The sequence below is a fragment of the Podarcis melisellensis genome (genome assembly GCF_964234715.1).
Source record: "Podarcis melisellensis genome assembly, chromosome: 4".
Classification (NCBI taxonomy): domain Eukaryota; kingdom Metazoa; phylum Chordata; class Lepidosauria; order Squamata; family Lacertidae; genus Podarcis; species Podarcis melisellensis.
Genome location: NC_138531.1, coordinates 98,050,181 through 98,071,586, shown reverse-complemented (window position 1 = coordinate 98,071,586; position 21,406 = coordinate 98,050,181). Strand labels below are relative to the sequence as shown.

The window sequence follows — 21,406 nt, the reverse complement described above, 5'->3', positions numbered from 1 at the left end:
TTCATGCTGCCAACGTTTTCAAGTGTGCACAATTTCCCCCCATATATTCAATAAACATTTTCCAGCCTTCTTGAAACACATATTATTCTTGTTCTCTTATTCTATATAAGTCTGCAAGCTGCGCATATTTCTTCAGTTTAAGTTGCCATTCTTCTTTGGTTGGGACCTCGCTCGTTTTCCATTTTTGGGCTAGCAAAACACGGGCAGCGTTAGTGGCATACATAAATAACCGTTTTTGACACCTGGGAATTTCAATATGAATTATTCCCAACAAAAAGGACTCTGTTTTGGGGGGAGAAAGTACTTTCAAACATTTTTTTCCAATTCATTACACATTATTTCCCAATAATCTTTTTTTTAGCCTTTTACAAGTCCGCCACATATGATAGAACGAACCCTCAACCTCATTGCATCTCTAGTAGGGCATGGCTTTTTACCGGGTGGTGCTATGGGTTAAACCACAGAGCCTAGGACTTGCCGATTAGAAGGTCGGCGGTTCGAATCCCCGCGATGGGGTGAGCTCCCGTTGCTTGGTCCCTGCCCCTGCCAACCTAGCAGTTTGAAAGCACCACAGTTCAAGAAGGACACTGACAAACTGGAACATGTCCAGAGGAGGGCAACCAAAATGGTCAAAGGCCTGGAAACGATGCCTTATGAGGAACGGCTAAGGGAACTGGGCATGTTTAGCCTGGAGAAGAGGAGGTTAAGGGGTGATAAGATAGCCATGTTCAAATATATAAAAGGATGTCACATAGAGGAGGGAGAAAGGTTGTTTTCTGCTGCTCCAGAGAAGTGGACATGGAGCAATGGTTCCAAACTACAAGAAAGAAGATTCCACCTAAACATTAGGAAGAACTTTCTGACAGTAAGAGCTGTTTGACAGTGGAATTTGCTGCCAAGGAGTGTGGTGGAGTCTCCTTCTTTGGAGGTTTTTAAGCAGAGGCTTGACAACCATATGTCAGGAGTGCTCTGATGGTGTTTCCTGCTTGGCAGGGGGTTGGACTCGATGGCCCTTGTGGTCTCTTCCAACTCTATGATTCTATGATTCAAAGTGCAAGTAGATAAATGGGTACCACTCCAGCGGAAAGGTAAACGGCGTTTCCGTGCGCTGCTCTGGTTTGCCAGAAGTGGCTTAGTCATGCTGGCCACATGACATGGAAGCTGTACGCCAGCTCCCTCGGCCAATAAAGTGAGATGAGCGCCGCAACCCCAGAGTCGGCCACAACTGGACCTAATGGTCAGGGGTCCCTTTAGCTTTTACCACAAATAGTACACCCCACCACCACCAGGGATATTACCAAACAGAAGTCGCCCGTTTCTATTTTAATTCACATGAGGACACGGCGACTGGGGCATGTGCTCTTCTTGAACTGACTGACCCCGAGGAGACCCGATCTCTGTTTTCACCCGTCTGCTCCCTGCCGAAATGCCAACCGCGGCAAACCTTATAAATGAGAGTCTCAATGAGAAGATGCCGAACAGAGTAGCTTCGTGAGCAGCGGGTGGTTGAGCTGAACGTAACTTTCACTGCTGCTGCGATTCCTAGGCTGTCAATCCAACCCCCTGATTTAGTAATACTTTTCTCTGCAAAATTCACATCACCGCCTTTTGGCAGGAACGTCTACGGATCAGACCGCAAGGGATTCAAGCAGAAAACATCTGGGGCCAAGTAAGGTGTTTTTTTTCTGGGGTTTTTTTTTTGCTTGCATGGAGTTGGTTGGCCACATTCAGGGCTTTTTGTTCAGCCAGGACTTGGTTCCGGCACCTCTCTGTTTGGGGCCATTGCCATTCTAAGAGCAAAGGAGGCGTTCGTAGTGAATTCCAGCACCTCTTTTTCTAGAAAAACAGCACTGGTTGGATTGAAAGGTCTTCTTTGCAAGAAGCAAAGTTACAGGGAACCAGGTAGAGGGTCTTCTCAGTAGTGGCACCTGCCCTGTGGAACACCCACCCGTCAGATAATTATTATAATATATTACTTATACCCCTCCCATCTGGCTGGGTTTCCCCAGCCACTCTGGGCGGCTTCCAACCAAACAATACAGAGTCAGACATTAAAAACTTCCCTAAACAGGGCCGCCTTCAGTTGTCTTTTAAAAGTAAAACAGTTGTTTATTTCCTTGATGGGAGGGCGTTCCACAGGGCAGGCGCCACCACCAAGAAGGCCCTCTGCCTGGTTCCCTGTAACCTCACTCCTCGCAGGGAGGGAACTGCCAGAAGGCCCTCGGAGCTGGACCTCAGTGTCCGGGCAGAACAATGGAGGTGGAGACGCTCCTTCAGGTATACTGGACCGAGGCCGTTTAGGGCTTTAAAGGTCAGCACCAACACTTTGAAGTGTGCTCGGAAACGTATTGGGAGCCAATGAAGATCTTTCAGGACCGGTGTTTTGGCAGCCGCTCCCAGTCACCAGTCTAGCTGCCGCATTCTGGATTAGTTGTAGTTTCTGAGTCACCTTCAAAGGTAGCCCCACATAGAGCGCATTGCAGTAGTCCAAGGGGGAGATAACCAGAGCATGCACCACTCTGGTGAGACAGTCCACGGGCAGATAGGGTCTCATCCTGCGTACCAGATGGAGCTGGTAAACAGCTGCCCTGGACCCAGAATTAACCTGCGCCTCCATGGACAGCTGTGAGTCCAAAATGACTCCCAGGCTGCGCACCTGGTCCTTCAGGGGCACAGTTACCCCATTCAGGACCAGGGAGTCCCCCCTACCCGCCAACCTCCTGTCCCCCAAAAACAGTATTTCTGTCTTGTCAGGATTCAACCTCAATCTGTTAGCTGCCATCCATCCTCCAACCACCAACAGACATTTCTTTAAGTTTGTCATAATTCGCTTTTTTGCAACATGTGCTAAGCAGCTATGAAGTGGGAGCGTTGAGAAGCAAACCTTTGGGCAAGCACCAGCTTCACGCAACTAACACTGTTAATTCCCCCTAAAACGACCCCCAACTCTTGTTGCCATCGGCAACATCCAATTTGTTTCTCTCCGAAATTCTCTTAGCACTCAGAACTGGCAAAATATTTCATTTCCCAGTCTTGGCAAGCGGTCTTAATTCTCAGGTACGTTCCAGGAATCTTCATGCAAATAATTGCTGGCTTAAATTACTGGCCCTCAAGCTCAGGCTAGTTTCTGTTGTTTCCCGTCACCCTACAAGTTCCACCTTGCCCAGAGATTAAATGATTTGGCATTGTGAGAAGCACATTTTGTCATAACAATTCTTCCCATCCTCCTTGTTCTCCTTCTTCCTTTCTTCCTCTTTCCAACAATAAAATAACACATTGTCGTAAGGCAATGATAATAATCATAATTTTATTCTTTATACCCCACCCACCAGGCTGGGTTTCCCCAGCCACTCTTGGCAGCTTCCAGCACATATAAAACATACTATACTAAAACGGCAAACACTAAAAACTTCTCAATACAGTCATACCTCGGGTTGCGCACTGTGGCGAACCCAGAAGTACTGGAACTGGTTACTTCCAGGTTTCGGTGCTTGCACATGCGCAATAAACGCTAAATCGTGCTTTGCGCATGCACAGAAACACCAAATCTCAACCCATGCATGCGCACACACGGTGCTGTGGGTTGCCAATGTGCTTCCCGCACAGATCACATTCGCAACCCCAGCATCCACTCAACAGGGCTACCTTCAGATGTCTTCAAAAGGTTGTGTAGTTCTTTATCTCCTTGAGATCTGTAGGGAGGGCGCCACCACCGAGAAGGCCCTCTGCCTGCTTCCCTGTAACCTCACTTCTCGCAGGGAGGGAACCACCAGAAGCTGGACCTCAGTGTCCGGGTTGAACGATGGGGTGGAGACGCTCCTTCAGGTATTCTGGTATATTGGGCGATTGACCCAGTCCTGTGGAACACACTGCCACTAGAGATTCAGCAGGCACCTCCTGTGTCAACTTTAAAATGCCTGCAGGAAACTTTTCTATTCTGCCAGGCCTACACAGGCAAGGAAGAGTATACACCCCACAGTGGTCTACTGGTGTCTGTTTTGGTTTTAGTTTTATGTTTGTGCTGGTCCTGAGGGCTAACCGTGTGGCAAGGTCCAAGTCCAGTCCGAGATCAAGGGTGCCGTATGGAGGCAACCGATCAAAGCTGAAGCTGGGTCCAAGGCAGGGAGTTGGGTGGGGTCAGGAACTCTGGCAGAAGAGCAGGACAGGGTGCCAGCAGGAACAGGCTACCAACAATGTTGCTTCTGCAACCTGGGACTGGGGCTGGCCGGCTTTTATCTGTCCCGATCCTCAGGTGACTCGCCTCTCCTGGCCTGGAGGCGAGCGCTCCTCCTGCGGGAACTTAGTTCCTTCCGCCTCTCTGCCCTGAGCCTCTGCAGCTCAGGAGAGGCTGGAGGGTTACTGGACCCAGAGGCAACCTCAGCTTCCTCTGACGGGGCTGAGAGTGGAGCACCTGTAGGCAATGGGGCCTCCATCCCCTCAGGAGCCAGAGCAGACTCACCTGGTGCCTGCACCTGAGGATCCAGCACAGGTGAGGACCCTTCAGGCTCAGACCCCAGCCCCGGCTCAGCTGGTTCTGGAGGCGGGGACTCCTGTGCAGGCTGGGATTCCTCAGGTTCAGCCTCCGAGTCCGAATCCCAGGCCATCACAATGTTGTTGATATCAGGTCTACCAACAAGCCTGATAGATAACTGGGGAACTCGCTGTCACAGGAAGCAGTGATAAGCAAAATCCTAGAGACAAATTCATGGAGGAGAGAGGACTTTCAATGGCTACTGGTCACAGTAGCTCTGCTCTGCCTCCACAGCTGGAAGCAGTAATACGTCTGGACCCCAGTTGGTGGAAACCACAGAAGGGGAGACGCGTCTTGTGTTCGAATCTTGCTTATGGGTTCCCTGTTGGCTACTGTGAGAACAGGATTGTGGTCTAGACTGGCCATTTTGCAGATCCAGGAGTCACTTCTTAGGCTCTCAATACATGTGGACTGTTATCCATTCAGTGATGATGATGATGATGATGATGATGATTTATTTATTTATACCACACCCATCTGGCTGGGTTTCCCCAGCCACTCTGGCTGGCTCTCAACAGAATATTAAATATTAAAGGGACCCCTGACTCTTAGGTCCAGTCATGGCTGACTCTGGGGTTGCGGCACTCATCTTGCTTTAGAGGCCGAGTACAGCTTCCAGGTCATGTGGCCAGCATGACTAAGCCACTTCTGGCGAATAAGAGCAGCGCCTGGAAACACCGTTTACCTTCCCGCCGGAGCGGTACCTATTTATCTACTTGCACTTTGACATGCTTTCGAACTGCTAGGTTGGCAGGAGCAGGGACCGAGCAACGGGAACTCACCCCGTCGTGGGGATTCGAACCGCCGACCTTCTGATCGGCAAGTCCTAGGCTCTGTGGTTTAACCCACTGCACCACCCGCGTCCCATAACAGAATATTAAAAACACAATAAAACACCAGACATTAAAAACTTCCCTAAACAGTGCTGCCTTCAGATGTCTTCCAAAAGTCAGGTAGTTGTTTATTTCCTTGACATCTGATGGGAGGGCGCTCCACAGGGTGGGGGCCACCACCGAGAAGGCCCTGTGCCTGCTTCCCTGTAACCTTACTTCTTGCAGGGAGGGAACCGCCAGAAGGCCCTCGGAGCTGGACCTCAGTGTCCGGGCAGAACAATGAGAGTGGAGATGCTCCTTCAGGTATACTGGGCCAAGGCCATTTAGGGCAGGCACAGGCAAACTCGGCCCTCCAGATATTTTGGGACTACAACTCCCATCATCCCTGACCACTTGCCCTGTTAGCTAAGGATGATGGGAGTTGTAGTCCCAAAACATCTGGAGGGCCGAGTTTGCCTATGCCTGGTTTAGGGCTTTCAAAGTTATGAATTGGACAGGACCGTGAGAAAGGACAGGAATTTTGAAAATTTATTTCCCCTCCCCAGGCTCATCTATATTGCCAAGGACATCAAAGCCTCCTTCTCGGTGTTGGCGGACATCTTCCGGGGCTGAAACGCCTCCGTCAACAGTGGCACGATGGTCGGCTTGAAGCCCACAGACATCCCCCCCTCAGCGACCGTCAAGTTTCTCAGCGCTGGGACAGCCGCCTGCATTGCTGACCTCTTCACCTTCCCTTTGGACACGGCCAAAGTCAGGCTGCAGGTGAGAACCGCTGGGTTAGGGTGCCGAACTCGGACCAGCGAGACCAGGGTTCGAATCCCCCAATCAGCCATAATGAAACTCGCTGGGTGACCATGGGAGCCAGTCTCTGCCTCTCAGTCCAACCTCGCAGGGTTGTTTTTGTTGGGATTAAATGAGGAGAAGGAGAACTATGTGTGCCAGCTTGACCTCCTTGAGGGAAAAGGTGGAATATGAGCACAAGCAAGTAGCACTCTCAGTGCTTAAAGTGGTATGAATGCAGACTTTTTTAAAAAATTATTTATTCAGATATATACATTTCATTGATTTTACAATCATTTGGACATTTTAAGACTTCACTTCCTTCCCGCTCTTTCTGCGGTTCCTTAAATTTACTTTTAAAATATCTTCTGCATATCTGGATTAACTTAATTTGCTCATTTATTCATCTACTTTAAATATATAGTCTTATGAAACTGCAGGTTATTACAGTAATCCTGCCAGTGTTTTTATCTGTTTACAATTTATCTTTAAATATTCAATAAACCATTCCTATTCTTTTATAAAATGTTTATTATCTTGGTTTCTTATCCTTCCAGTAAGTTTCGCCATTTCTGCATATTCCATGTGATTTTGTATCCATTCATCCTTTGCTGGGACTTCTTTCCACTTTTGGGCAAGTAGCATTCTTGCCGCTGTTGTGGCAGACATGAATAAATTTCTATACAATTTAGGTAGTTCTGTCCCTATAATCCCCAAAAGAAAAGCTTCTGTTGTTTTTTTACAAAAGTTATTTTGAACATCCTTTTCAATTCATTATATATCATTTCCCAGTAAGCTTGAACCTCACTACAAGACCACCACATATGATAAAAAGAACCTTCTTTCTCTTTACATTTCCAACACTTGTTTGATTTACGGTAGATTTATACATTTTTGCCAATTTACTCAGTGTTAGATACCAACGATAATTTTCATGTAATTTTCCCTTAGACCATAGCATGCTGTAAATATATCCATATTCCACAATCGTTCCCATGCTTTCATGTCTATATTTTTTATTAACAATTTCAACATAACAAATTATCAAAACATATCGTATTCATTATTTTCCCCCCTTTTTTCCCACCCCCCTCCAAACCCTCCCTCCCTCCCTCAGCTCCTCTCTCTGATTTCTCAGCACATATTATTCTCTGCATGTTATAAAATTATACATATCCTTACATTGTCTATCTACCATGTTATCAACCAATAAATTTGTGTATTTTTATTCAAAACCTGCCAAGGAGTCCAATTCATTTTGTTGTCTTTTTAGGTAAATTGTAAAAAGCTCCCATTCTTCCTTAAAGTCACAGTTGTCCTTGTCCCGCAGTTTGTATGTCAATTTAGCCAGTTCTGCATAACTCATCAATTTTTCTTGCCACTGTTCTTTCGTTGGGATTTCCTCATTCTTCCATCCTTGTGCTATCAAGACTCTTGCCACTGTTGTAGCATACATAAATAAGTTCTTTGTTTTTCTTAGCAGGTCTTGTCCTACAATCCCTAACAGAAATGCTTCTTTTTTCTTTACAAATGTCATTTTAAACATTTTTTTTCCAATTCATTATATATCACTTCCCAAAATTTTTTAACTTCTGTACATTCCCACCACATATGCTAAAAAGTCCCTTCTTTTTCTTCACATTTCCAACATGTGTTTGACCCGGGTTTTTTCCATGACCATACAGTGGTACCTCGGGTTAAGTACTTTATTCGTTCTGGAGGTCTGTTCTTAACCTGAAACTGTTCTTAACCTGAAGCACCACTTTAGCTAATGGGGCCTCCTGCTGCTGTCGCACCACCGGAGCCCGATTTCTGTTCTCATCCTGACGCAAAGTTCTTAACCCGAGGTACTATTTCTGGGTTAGCGGCGTCTGTAACCTGAAGCGTATGTAACCCGAGGTACCACTGTATTTTGACCAATATCTACTGCCCAGTGTATCATAGAGGATGTCACTTGCTGAATGCAGACTCAGTCTGCTACAAAACGGAGCTGTGCCGTGTGATGAGTGGTTGATTTCTCGTCAACTTCTCCTTTCAGATCCAGGGGGAATGCAAGGCTTCCAGGACAACGAAGAAATACAAAGGGGCGTTGGGCACCATCACTACCATGGTGAAGACGGAGGGGCCAAAGAGTCTCTACAACGGCTTGGTGGCCGGCCTCCAGCGCCAGATGAGCTTTGCATCCATCCGGATCGGCCTGTATGACTCGGTGAAGCAGTTCTACACCCCCAAGGGGTCCGACAGTAAGTTCTCCACTGCCTTTGGAGGCCCCAAGCTCTGGCGGGGGTCTCATTCGGTAACACGGCAGGCTTCCAAGCGTCTCCACCCCCATCGTTGAGCCCGGACCCTGAGGTCCAGCGCTGAGGGCCTTCTGGTGGTTCCCTCACTGCGAGAAGACAAGTTACAGGGAACCAGGCAGAGGGCCTTCTCGGTAGTGGCACCCACCCTGTGGAACGTCCTCCCATCAGTTGTCCAGCAAATAAACAACTACCTGACTTTTAGAAGACATCTGAAGGCAGCCCTGTTCAGGGAAGCTTTTAATGCTTAATAGGTTATTGTATTTTAGTGTTTTGTTGGAAGCCGCCCAGAGTGGCTGGGGGGGACCAGGCAGATGGGTGGGGTATAAATAATAAATTATTATCATTATCATCCTCATCATCATCATGAGCTATCCCATTGACAGAACATCGGCCTGTCATCCTACGCTACACTATCAAACCTATAGTTATGTAAATTCAACTAACAAATATACCCACAATGCAACAAGCTGTGTTTAACTATATGAATTATTTATACATCTGTCAGAGCTGCCTCCAGGTCCCAGTTCACAAAGGACCAACGCTAGCCGGTAGTAATGTACAAAAGTCTTTATTGAAGTTCAGTTTCCATTTACAAGCCGCAGCATGCATCTCTACGTCTAGAACCTAGACCAGCGAAGCTCCGTCTGAGTCTCCGCCCCCTGTACACCAGTTTAAGACCCTGGCCTTACTCCACCCCTTCCGTTGTTCTTTCCTCCTCTGGGTCCTTCTGCCCCCCGGGGTCTCCTCCTTTCTGGACTCTTCTGACGCTGACCCCCCCTGACTCTTGTCCCTCCTTCCGGCGGGCTTTAGGACCTGGCTCCCTATCCGGGCTACCTGCTGTGCCGCTCGCCTGTACATTTGAACTTGGCGCGCACGCCCAGCCGCCAACCTTCCTCTTGACCGTTTCCGCGCTCTCCGATGGAGGCGTGGTCCATCCTGACTCATCTCCTCTCGCTGGTGGTGAACACCCTGGTCCCGATACCTGGGACTCCTCCCCCCCACTGCGCTCTGGTGGGGAAGCTGGTCCTGATTTCCAACTGCTGCTCTGGGAGTCCCCTCTGGCCCCTTCCTTCTGGGGTATCCCCCTTGGCACCCCCCTTGCCCTGGCCATAGGCGCCCCCTTCTGTGAATCTTCCGATTCGCTGGAGAGACTCAGGGAATCCCTCGGACCACTGTCATCGCTTACGCTCCCCTCGGATTCCTCCCCCTCGCTCTCCATTTCCTCCCTCTCCTGTGCCTCTGCTCCTGAGCCCCTGACAACATCATATAAACATACCTCTTTTCACATTATCAAATTAAGTAGAAGCAAGTAAAGACCAACATTTTGAACAGGAAATACAAATATTCTTATATGTGTAATGTTCCACGTATGTCTTTACGAATACATGTGTCAGACGCGACAACTTTAAGAAGCAGTACCTGCAGAAAATAAACTTGTTCCTTGTAATGTTCCACATCTGCCTTTGCAAAGTATAGTTGTTGTATGCAGGTATCAGATGAAAGATACGAAAGATCTTCACATCTGCCTTTGCAAAATATAGTTGCTGTATGCAGGTATCAGACGAAGGAACTTAAGACAAGGGTTCCCGGAATAATACCTTGTTTCACCCTGCTGGGCTTCGTCAGCCATGCATACTCTAAATAATACAGATAAACATAATAATGTAGTTTTTTAAAACAAATTAGGAAATAAAACACATAACACGCATCTTGAACAATGGATCTACATACTATATTTTGTGTTTATCTATATTATTTAGAGTATGCACGGCTGACAAAGCCCAGCTGGGCAAGACAAGGTATTATTCCGGGACGGGAATGATCCAGTTGGAGTAAAAAAGGTGGGATGGGAGGTAGAATAAACAAGGATAACAAATAAATAGAATAAACATGGCAGTTAACAGCTAGGGAAACATAATCAGGGAAATGAAATAAACTGCCTGGTGAACACAGCCCAAATTGTATAACTGGGGGAAGAGATGGAACAAGGATAGCAATCCATTATAATGACAAAAACAGCCTCTGTCTCTCTGTCTGCCTCGCTCTCTCACTCTCTTTTTAAAAATTAGTTTTGTTTGGTTTTACATATTTAAAATTATAATCGCACCACAACATAGCCACAGTTTAAAGATTCCTCCAAATCTCTGAACTTCTCCCCCATAGGTTCTGAGGTTAAACCTTTTCTATTGCATCTTTTTTCAATAATTACCCCCCCAAAAAACAAATTAACTCCCTTATACCATATTTCTCGTTACGTTACAAGTGTTATTATAGTCCTGCTAATGTTTTCAGCTGCTTGCAATAGTCTTTAAGGCAGAGGTTATATTTTCTGAGAATCCTCCGAAAAAAATTTACCATTGCACTGTGGAGAGCGTATTAAGCTATGGTCTGTGTGTGTGGTTTGGGAGCTGCACAGTCAGGGAAAAAACAATGCTGTCCAGGGTTGCAAAGACTGCGGAGAGAATAATTGGGTGCACTCTTCCCACCTTGGATCAAATCTACGCTTCCAGGTGCCATAAGAAAGCTGCAGAGATAGTGCAGGATAGTGCGCACCCCGGAAATTATCTCTTTCAGCTTCTGCCTTCTGGAAGAAGGTCCAGGGTTATAAAGACCAGGACTAGCCGCCTGAGAAACAGTTTCTATGCAAATGCATTTCTGGTTCTAAATGCAGCATAAGGGGTCTCTATAGTATAGTGTATTTTAAAACGGGGTTTCAGAGTTTTTAGGGGTTTTTGAATGTTTTATGTAGTTTTATAGTAGTTTTATGTAGTTTTTATGTAGTTTTATAGTAGTTTTATGTAGTTTTATGTAGTTTTATGTAGTTTTTCAATTTCATTGTTCTGCATGGGACAATGACAATAAAGATATCGTATCGTATATATATTTTCCCCCATTCCTTATTAAAGTTTTGGTCTTCCTGGTTCCTGAGCTTTCCAGTCGGTTTTGCCATTTTGGCATAGTCCAACTTGGTTTCCCCTTCTTCTCTGGTAGGGACTTTATCTTCCACCTCTTTCTCTCTCTTAGGTGCCAGCATCCCCACCCGCTTACTCGCCGGTTGCACCACCGGAGCCATGGCCGTCACCTGCGCCCAGCCCACGGACGTGGTTAAGGTCCGCTTCCAAGCGCACATCAGGTTGGTTGGTGGACCAAAGAAGTACAATGGGACTGTGGACGCCTACAGGACCATCGCCAGGGAGGAAGGGGTCCGAGGACTCTGGAAAGGTGCGTTGTCTTCCGCCATTCATTCCCTTTTTGCATGATATTTATTATGATTGCCCTATTTATTACCGTATTTTTTGCTCTTTAAGACTCACTTTTTCCCTCCTAAAAAGTAAGGGGAAATATGGGTGCATCTTATGGAGCGAATGCAGGCTGCGCAGCTATCCCAGAAGCCAGAACAGCAAGAGGGATTGCTGCTTTCGCTGCGCAGCGATCCCTCTTGCTGTTCTGCCTTCTGGGATTCAGAATATTTTTTTTCTTGTTTTCTTCCTCCAAAAACTAGGTGCGTCTTATGATCTGGTGCGTCTTATAGAGCAAAATATACGGTGATTTTATTTCCTACCTGCCTCTCACCCTAAGGTCCCAGGGTGCGGGTGTCAGATGCCGCAGAATGAAAATGCAAAATTATAATTGGTTCAAGCGATTTAAAAATCAGAGCCTAAAAATCTCTCTGAAGAGTAGGTGGGTTCCCATGAGGCAAGACGCAGCGATAACAGCAAGAACATTTATTGAACTACAGTCGTGGAAACAGATAATTCTAGCCACCAAGACCTCCTGGTCAGCTCCTGGGATCCAGCCAGGAGATCACAATCCACAATCTCTACACCCACACCAACCCTTTGCTTCCGCCCACTACAGGGACCCTGCCAAACATCATCCGAAACTCTATCGTGAACTGTGGGGAGATGGTAACCTATGACCTCATCAAGGAAACGCTGCTGAGATATCGCCTGATGACAGGTAAGGAAGCCTCTCCCCAGATGCTGGAAATCTAGGCCTCAGATCTAGGTCTGCTCCAGTTACCTAACTTGCGGTCTTAAAGATTATGGAGTTTCCAGCCAATGAAGGAGGCGGGATTCAAAATGGCGGCTCAGTCTCTCTCCTTTTCCGCCTGAAATATTTTTATTGCTTTTTACAGATACAACTTTATATCAACAACATTTATATACTCATTTCATGAGATTCTCTGAATCTCATTACTTCCCCCCTCCCTTCCAGGGATCCTTCTATTATTATTAGTATTAGTATTATATATACACACACACACACACACACACACACACACACACATATATATATATATATATATATATATATATATATATATATATATATATAAAATCAAGTTTAACAAATACAGAAAAGAGAAAAACAAGCAATAAAGAATTACAATAAAAAGGAAAAAAGAAAAAGTACTAAAGAAAAAAGAAAAACATTTTTAAAACAAAAACATTAAAAAAGGAAAAGAAAAGACCCCTATTTTCATAACCTTAACTTTCATTTACTTATTTCCTTGACTTCCTCACACCTCCCTCTTTGTATTCCAGTTCTATTAGTTGTCAGCAAGTTCTTTCCCTCTTTCTCTAATCTAGTTCCATAATTCATCTTAACACAGTTTAACTTCAAATTTTACGCCTTTACCTATAGTCAATCTATTCTTACTTAATTCTTAATAACATTTCTACTAAAGCTGATTAATTTCTTTCCAACAACCTTCTAACATTCATTAATTTTACAATGCTTCTCCAAATATACCTAAATTTTGTTCCAATCTTCTTCCACCAACTCTTCTCCCTGGTCTCGAATTCTGCCGGTCATTTCCGCCAACTCCATGTAGTCCAGTCCATCAGCTTCATCTGCCATTTTTCCCGAGTAGGTAAATCTTGTGTCTTCCAGTACTTTGCAATAAGTATTCTTGCTGCTGTCGTAGCATACATGAAGAAAGTTCTATCCTTCTTTAAGTATTAGTATTATACTACATATCAATACATTCTCCACAATTCCCATTTATCTAGCTTAACAATAAACTGCTTTACAAGTGATTCTTAGAGTCCAGCTAACGTTTTGATTCCAATAATCCCTTGGGTACATTACAAAATTTCCCCATTCTTTTTTAAAGTCCTTATCTTCTTGGTTCCTAAGTCTCGCAGTTAATTTTGCCATTTTGGCATATAGCCCAGCAGTTTGGCAGCTCATTCTCTCAGCCGCTCCGCGGTACAAGCTGTCAGGACGTTACCTCCGTCAGCTTAATGAAACCTCCATATCCAAGACTAGTCTATCACTGACCATCACTCTGGCCATCGCTCTCAGACACGTTTTGAGCTCCCCAGCATTTTATTGGCTGGCAACTGGTGAAAAAAAGGACTTGCCGCGTCACACGAAAGGAGCAGCTAAGTCAGAACCTGTTCCCAACCCAACAGATGTTGCCGGCCTAAAGCTCTCATCCTCATCTCTGACCCTCAGCCAGGCTGTCTGGGTTCGAGACCCACATTGGGCGAAAGATAGCATTGCAGGGGATTAGATTAGATGACCTCCAGGGTCCTGTCCAACCCAATGATTCTATGATTCTATTGTTGTTGTTTAGTCGTTTAGTCGTGTCCGACTCTTCGTCACCCCATGGGCCAGAGCACGCCAGGCACTCCTGTCTTCCACTGCCTCCCGCAGTTTGGTCAAACTCATGCTGGCTGCTTCGAGAACACTGTCCAACCATCTCGTCTTCTGTTTTGTCCTCTTCTCCTTGTGCCCTCCATCTTTCCCAACATCAGGGACCTTTGTTGGCAAGGTGATGTCTCTGCTTTTTAAGAAGCTGTCTTGGTTTGTCAGAGACATCACCTTGCCATCAAAGGCCCATCTAGTTAAAGCTATGGTTTTCCCAGTAGTGATGTATGAAAGTGAGAGTTGGACCATAAAGAAGGCTGATCGCCAAAGAATTGATGCTTTTGAATTCTGGTGCTGGAGGAGACTCTTGAGAGTCCCATGGACTGCAAGAAGATCAAACCTCTCCATTCTGAAGGAAATCAGCCCTGAGTGCTCACTGGAAGGACAGATCCTGAAGCTGAGGCGCCCATACTTTGGCCACCTCATGAGAAGATAAGACTCCCTGGAAAAGACCCTGATGTTGGGAAAGATGGAGGGCACAAGGAGAAGGGGACGACAGAGGACAAGATGGTGGGACAGTGTTCTCGAAGCTACAAACATGAGTTTGACCAAACTGTGGGAGGCAGTGGAAGACAGGAGGGCCTGGCGTGCTCTGGTCCAGGTGTCACGAAGAGTCGGACACAACTAAACGACTAAACAACAACAACGTTTGTCATTGCTTTTCTCCCAAGAAGCAGGCGTCTTTTAATTTCGTGACTCCTGTCACCATCTGCAGTGATCTATTATATGATTCTATTATCCAGACATATAAATTAGCATTTGCAATTCCTGTTTCTCACCTCTGACCATGCATGGTGCCCCTCTTTTATGATGTGTGGCAAATTAGACTGAGAGAGAGAAACTCAGGGTTACCAAGTGTGTGTCATGGCTGCAGGGTGGGATTTGAACCCAAGTCTCCCGGTGTCCTTCATCAGACAATATAACCGCTGCACCAAACTACCTCAGAAGCCTAGATCATTCAACCAGCCTTTGGCCTTGGCGCCCAACCCTCAAAAGGTAGCTTCTGGAGCGGCTTTCTAAGGAAGGAGGCTCCCAGTTTGGGGGCTGTTCCAAACCTGAACCATCTCGATTCTGTTCCCTGCTGCCAACAGACAATTTCCCCTGCCATTTTGTCGCCGCCTTTGGGGCCGGATTCTGCGCCACCATTGTGGCATCTCCCGTGGATGTGGTCAAAACGAGATACATGAACTCCATCCCAGGACAGTACAAGAATGCTCTGAACTGTATGTTCACCATGGTGGTGAAAGAGGGACCTACGGCTTTTTACAAAGGGTAAGCAATAACATCCGAAACACCCCCTTCTGTTCTTTTTATTATTAATTAGATCTGTAGACCGCCCTCTACCCAAAGATCCCAGAGCAGTTCACTACCAGGCAGAGGGCCTTCTTGGTGGTGGCTCCCTTCCTGTGGAACACCCTCCCATCAGATGTCAAGGAAATAAGCAACTATCTGACTTTTAGAAGACATCTGAAGGCAACCCTGTTTAGGGAAGTTTTTAATGTTTTCAATATTCTGTTGGGACTTGCCCAGAGTGGCTGCGGAAACCCAGCCAGATGAGCGGGGTATAAATAATACAAATTATTATTATTATTATTATTATTATTATTATTGCCATCATCTATGCTTTTTTGGTATAGGTTTCCTTATCTTAAACGCATTTTTATGCCACGTTTTAAATTGGCCTAAAAGCAGTATACAGCGGACGCTCGGGTTGCTAATGTGATCCATGAGGGATGCACGTTTGCAACCCGCAGTGTTCGCAACCCATGTCTTCATGTCTGCGCATGCGCGGGTTGCAATTTGGCATTTCTGCGCATGCGCAACTGCCCAAACCCAGAAGTAACCCATTCCGGTACTTCTGGGTTTCAGCGGTCCGTAACCCAAAAAAACGCAACCTGACCTGAGGTATGACTGTACAATTTAAACTATATATATATATATATTAAAACAGAATAAAATCATAAAGCAAAGTTTCAAAATGCAGCAATTAACAAAAAGACTATTATTATTATTATTATTATTATTATTATTATTATTATTCCCATCTGACTGGGTTGCCCCAGCCACTCTGGGTGGCTTCCAACATAAACCAGTAAAAACACAATAGGACATCACACACAAAAACTTCCCTATTCAGGACTGCAGTCAGGCATCTACTGAAGGTTGTATAATCGGTTGTCTGTCTGGCATTTGACGGGCGGGTGTTCCACAGGGCGGGCGCCACTACCAAGAAGGCCCTCTGCCTGGTTCCCTGTAACCTCACTTCTCACAGGGAGGGAACCACCAGAAGACCCTTGGAGCTGGACCTCAGTGTCCGGGCTGAATGATGGGGGTGGAGACGTTCCTTCAGGTCTACTGGGCTGAGGCCGTTTAGGGCTTTCAAGGTCAGCACCCACACTTTGAATTGTGCTTGGAAACATACTGAGAGCCAATGTAGGTCTTTCAGGACTGGTGTTATGTGGTCTCAGCAGCCGCTCCCAGTCACCAGTCTAGCTGCCGCATTCTGGATTAGTTGTAGTTTCTGGGTCACCTTCAAAGGTAGCCCCACATAGAGTGCATTGCAGTAGTCCAAGAAGGAGATAACCAGAGCATGCACCACTCTTGTGAGACAGTTTGTGGGCAGGGAGGGTCTCATCCTGTGTACCAGATGGAGCTGGTAGACAGCTGCCGTGGACACAGAATTGACCTGCGCCTCCATGGACAGTGGTGAGTCCAAAATGACTCCCAGGCTGTGCACCTGGTCCTTTAAAGCCCTGGTTTAGGGCTTTCAAGGTCAGCACCAACACTTTGAATTGTGCTCAGAAACGTACTGGGAGCCAATGTAGGTCTTTCAAAACCAGTGTTATATGGTCTTGGCAGCCGCTCCCAGTCACCAGTCTAGCTGCCGCATTCTGGATTAGTTGTAGTTTCCGAGTCACCTTCAAAGGTAGCCCCATGTAGAGTGCATTGCAGTAGTCCAAGAAGGAGATAACCAGAGCGTGCACCACTCTTGTGAGACAGTTTGTGGGCAGGTAGGGTCTCATCCTGTGTACTGCATTCTGGATTAGTTGCAGATTCCAGGTCACCTTCAAAGGCAGCCCCACATAGCCAGAAGCTTGCAGAGCTGGATTTGGCCCCCAGGCCTAAGGTTCCCGACCCCTGGTCTCTACAATGCTCATGGGAGCTTCTTCCTATGTCTTTCAAGGGAGGAGAACAGCCCATGTCTAACTGGGTGTCTCTGTCCTCTTCAGTTTCATACCCTCCTTCCTGCGACTGGGATCCTGGAACGTGGTGATGTTTGTGTCCTTTGAGCAGCTGAAAAGACTGATGGTTCTGGCCCAGGTGACCTGGGAATCCCCTTTCTGAAACCGGAAGCCGTCTGCGGAAAGGAGAAGGTGGAGCGCGCCAAGGTCTCCCCGAGAGGAAAACACGGGAGAGGAAAACACGAGAGAGACAGCTTTGGCCGGGGAGCTTTTAGGAAACACTCTTGTCGCGGCGGCAAGGCACAAACGGCAATGGTTTTAATTGCTTCGAAATGGGCTTGTGTGGCTCCGTGGCGCATAATACTCAAGCTGAGAAAAGGAGGCTTTAAAAAGGACAAATGTGCCCGTGACGTCTGGGCGCTGATACCCCGGCAAAGGATTGCCGTGAGACTCTAATGCTTCTTTGCCCAGGAGGTTTATCCGGATTTGAATGGGGTCTCGCGTGGCCTGGTCCAAAGGTTCTGACTGACAGGTAAATATGTAATGGGAAATATTAATAGCATTGCATTGTTTTCGGGAGAAGGACCTAATTCCACAAGGAAAAAAGTGATTAGTTCAATCTTACTGCAAAGAGACCTACAGAGTAGCAGTGATGTTACCCGTACAGTGGTACCTTGGGTTAAGTCCTTAATTCGTTCTGGAGGTCCGCACTTAACCTGAAACTGTTCTTAACCTGAAGCACCACTTTAGCTAATGGGGCCTCCTTCTGTTCTCATCCTGAAGCAAAGTTCTTAATCTGAAGCACTATTTCTGGGTTAGCAGAGTCTGTAACCTGAAGCGTATGTAACCTGAAGCGTATGTAACCCGAGGTACCACTATACAGTTCTCAAACGCCTTAGAACCCAAACACTGCAAACCCAGAAGTAAGTGCTCCAGTTTGCAAACAATTTTCGGAAGCCAAACGTACTCCGTTTTGAGTGCCACGCTTCCATTTTGAGTGCCAAACTTTTGTTTTGAGTGTTACGCTGAGGTCTCTCTGTTTTTGCTATTTATTTTGCATTTTTGTTTTTGCAGCTCTTTTTGGTTTTGTTTTTTTGTGATTGTGTGGAACCCAGTTCAGCTACTGATTGATTGTGTGACTGCAGTACATTGCTTATTGTTTTCATTTTATGGATCAATGGTCTCGTTAGATAGTAAAATCCATGTTAAATTGCTGTTTCAGGGGTTGTTTTTAAAAGTCTGGAACGGATTAATCCATTTTGCATTACTTTCTATGGGAAAGCGTGCCTTGGTTTTGGAACGTTTGGGTTTTGGAACAGATTAAGTTTGAGAACCAAGGTTACCACTGTATCTAAGACTGTGTTGCCCAAACTTGGGTCTCTGGCTGTTTTTGGACTACAACTCCCATCATCCCTAGCTGGCAAGACCAGTGGTCCGAGATGGTGGGAACTGTAGTCAAAAACAGCTGGAGACCCCAAGTTTGGGAAACTCTGGTCTAAAAGATCTAGAAGCACCAGGTTAGCCACACCTGACTTAAGCCATAATACATTTATAACGGCGCTTCCAGACATCCTCGTTTACAGAACCTTCGTCCCGATTTATTCTCAAGGAAATTTGACAATGTTGGCTCTTTTTTGAGCCTTCGCTCTGAATTGTTTGTAGGGATCTTAGGTGATGCATCAAAGCAAGCATTATCCCACACTTTCCATTGCATTCCTCCTCCCCCAATCTCTTTCCTTATCACTAAAATTTGATCTTGTGGAGAAGCAAGTTTGTTGCACAAGACCTCCCGCTCATCCATAATTGTGCAACCTAAATTTGCCGGCATGCGACTGAATCTCACCTGAAAATGGCAACAGTCTGGAAGCTCCTTTAGTCTTTAAAAAGGTAAAGGTACCCCTGATTGTTAGGTCCAATCGCAGATGACTCTGGGGTCGCGGCGCTCATCTCGCTTTATTGGCCGAGGAAGCCAGCGTACAGCTTCCAGGTCATGTGGCCAGCATGACTAAGCCGCTTCTGGCGAACCAGAGCAGCACACGCCGTTTACCTTCCCGCCAGAGTGGTACCTATTTATCTACTTCCACTGGTGTGCTTTTGAACTGCTAGGTTAGCAGGAGCAGGGACCGAGCAACGGGAGCTCACCCCATCGTGGGGATTCGAACCACCGACCTTTTGATCGGCAAGTCCTAGGCTCTGTGGTTTAACCCACAGCGCCACCCGCGTCCCTCTCCTTTAGTCTTTAAGGTGGTACAAATACACCTTGTTTTTGCAATCGTTATGGCACTGAACAGGGAGGAGTCGCAGGCAAAAATGAGGACGGGAAGAAGACTTTCCTCTCCTAGAGGAAAATGTGGCTAAAGGGAGTTTTAATTCCGGGTGATGGCTAGGAAAAAGTGGACCAGTAAAACTACAGTGGCTATAGGTTGCAGGAAACGGGACAGCAACACCATCAGAGTCTACCAGCAAACGCTTCTGATAATACAACATTTTACCGGCATTCTGCAGCCTGAAGCAGGTTGGACAAGAACAGACAAGGCTATTGTCTGAGTAGGAACATTAAAGAGATATCTGTGCTTGCAGACTGCTGCAGAACCTCTGTCCCAGTACTAACTTAAATTTCCTTCTCCTTTGCCTAGAGATGGCTTCTGCAACACAAAAGCGCCTGCCCTACTGAACCCACGGAAAATCTGCTGGCAGATGGAACTCCTGCTGTAAATACAGATTGGATGAAGAAGAAGCAATTTCCCCTCCACCCCCCTACTCAAGAGGAAATCAACGCTCTTCTGCCATGTTCCCATTTTTGTAGCATTCCCCCACCCCAAATAAAGCTTTTCTTTTCTATTTTGCAGAACTTTCTCTTTCAGATCTACATCAGCTTCATTTAATTCAGCAGCTGCCCCACAATTTGACATTCTCCAGCCGGGACTGAATGCAAAATAATTAAAAGATATCTCTGTCTTCCATCAATGCCCAGATTCTCAAAGCAATGTGGTCCCCAACTGGGGAAGGGTAGGATAGTTGTGGCCTGGGTTTGTTTTTCTCAGATTTGTGACTCCAGTTGACAAAATGGTATTATTATTATTATTATTATTATTATTATTATTATTATTATTATCACTGTGGGGACTTTCAGAAACAATTGTAATCTGGGTGGTGGAGGTAGGAAGTCTGCTATTCCCAGAAAAAAATATCAAAAATCCCCTACTAACACCTAAAGACGCTCTGTGGGACACCTGATGATAGAAATCTTCACATTTCTCTCCTCTATGTCTACTCAAACGTAAGCCACATTGAGTTAAACAGGGCTGAGTAACTGTGTACAGCCGTACCTTGGTTTTCGAACAGAATGCGTTCCGGAAGTCCGTTTGACTTCTGAAACATTTGGAAACCAAGGCGCAGCTTCCGATTGGCTACAGGAGCGTCCTGCAGCCATTCGGAAGTTGCGCCAGACATTCAGATTCCGGGGCAAAGCTTGCAAACCGAAACGCCTACTTCCGGGTTTGTGACGTTCACGTTCCAAGTCGTTCGTGAACTAAGCTGTTTGAAAACCAAGGTATGACTGTATAGGATTGCACACTGATTAATCATATAAGCGTTAGTTAGTTGATTAATCCACTGGTTAATTGGTCAGATTTGCATATTAATAATAATTTTGAAACAATAATTGTTTCCAGTCTCCAAGCAACGCGAGATTCCAGGAGTTCTCAGTGCTTACTCAGAGTTCAAGTTGTCTCTGGGAATGAGGCGCAGCTGAGACTGCAGTGTCCTTAGAATACGTGGCTTATTTAGAAGAAGAAGAAGAAGAAGAAGAGTTTGAATTTGATATCCCGCCTTTCACTCCCCTTCAGGAGTCTCCAAGCGGCTAACATTCTCCTTTCCCTTCCTCCCCCACAACAAACCCAGCAGCTGCATGTGGAGGAGCAGAGACGCAAACCCGGTTCCCCAGATTACGAGTCCACTGCTCTTAACCACTACACCACACTGGCTCTCACATATATACAATCTGAAGATGAAACATTGGTGGGCCTACCTGTCATGGATGCTTTAGCTGAGATTCCGGCATCGCCGGGGGTTGGACTAGATGACACTCAGGGGTCCCTTTCAACTCTTAAGATTCTATTA

General features: G+C 46.1%; 1 protein-coding gene across 2 annotated transcripts; it reads left to right on the top strand.

The window, feature by feature from the left end:
* Positions 1–1,472: 1,472 nt before the first annotated feature.
* Positions 1,473–20,133, top strand: LOC309369285 (putative mitochondrial transporter UCP3). 2 transcript variants are annotated; one of them, XM_081910096.1, is made up of 8 exons: positions 1,473–1,669; positions 5,910–6,126; positions 8,183–8,387; positions 11,469–11,666; positions 12,303–12,404; positions 15,194–15,374; positions 17,333–17,816; positions 19,921–20,133. In XM_081910096.1, the coding sequence occupies exons 2-7, from the start codon at positions 6,001–6,003 to the stop codon at positions 17,445–17,447; spliced, it is 927 nt and encodes a 308-aa protein (XP_081766222.1). In that variant the 5' UTR covers positions 1,473–1,669; positions 5,910–6,000; the 3' UTR covers positions 17,448–17,816; positions 19,921–20,133. The 2 variants fall into 2 exon arrangements, with proteins under 2 accessions (XP_081766222.1, XP_081766221.1); XM_081910095.1 differs by having other exon boundaries at positions 1,473–1,674.
* Positions 20,134–21,406: the final 1,273 nt, after the last annotated feature.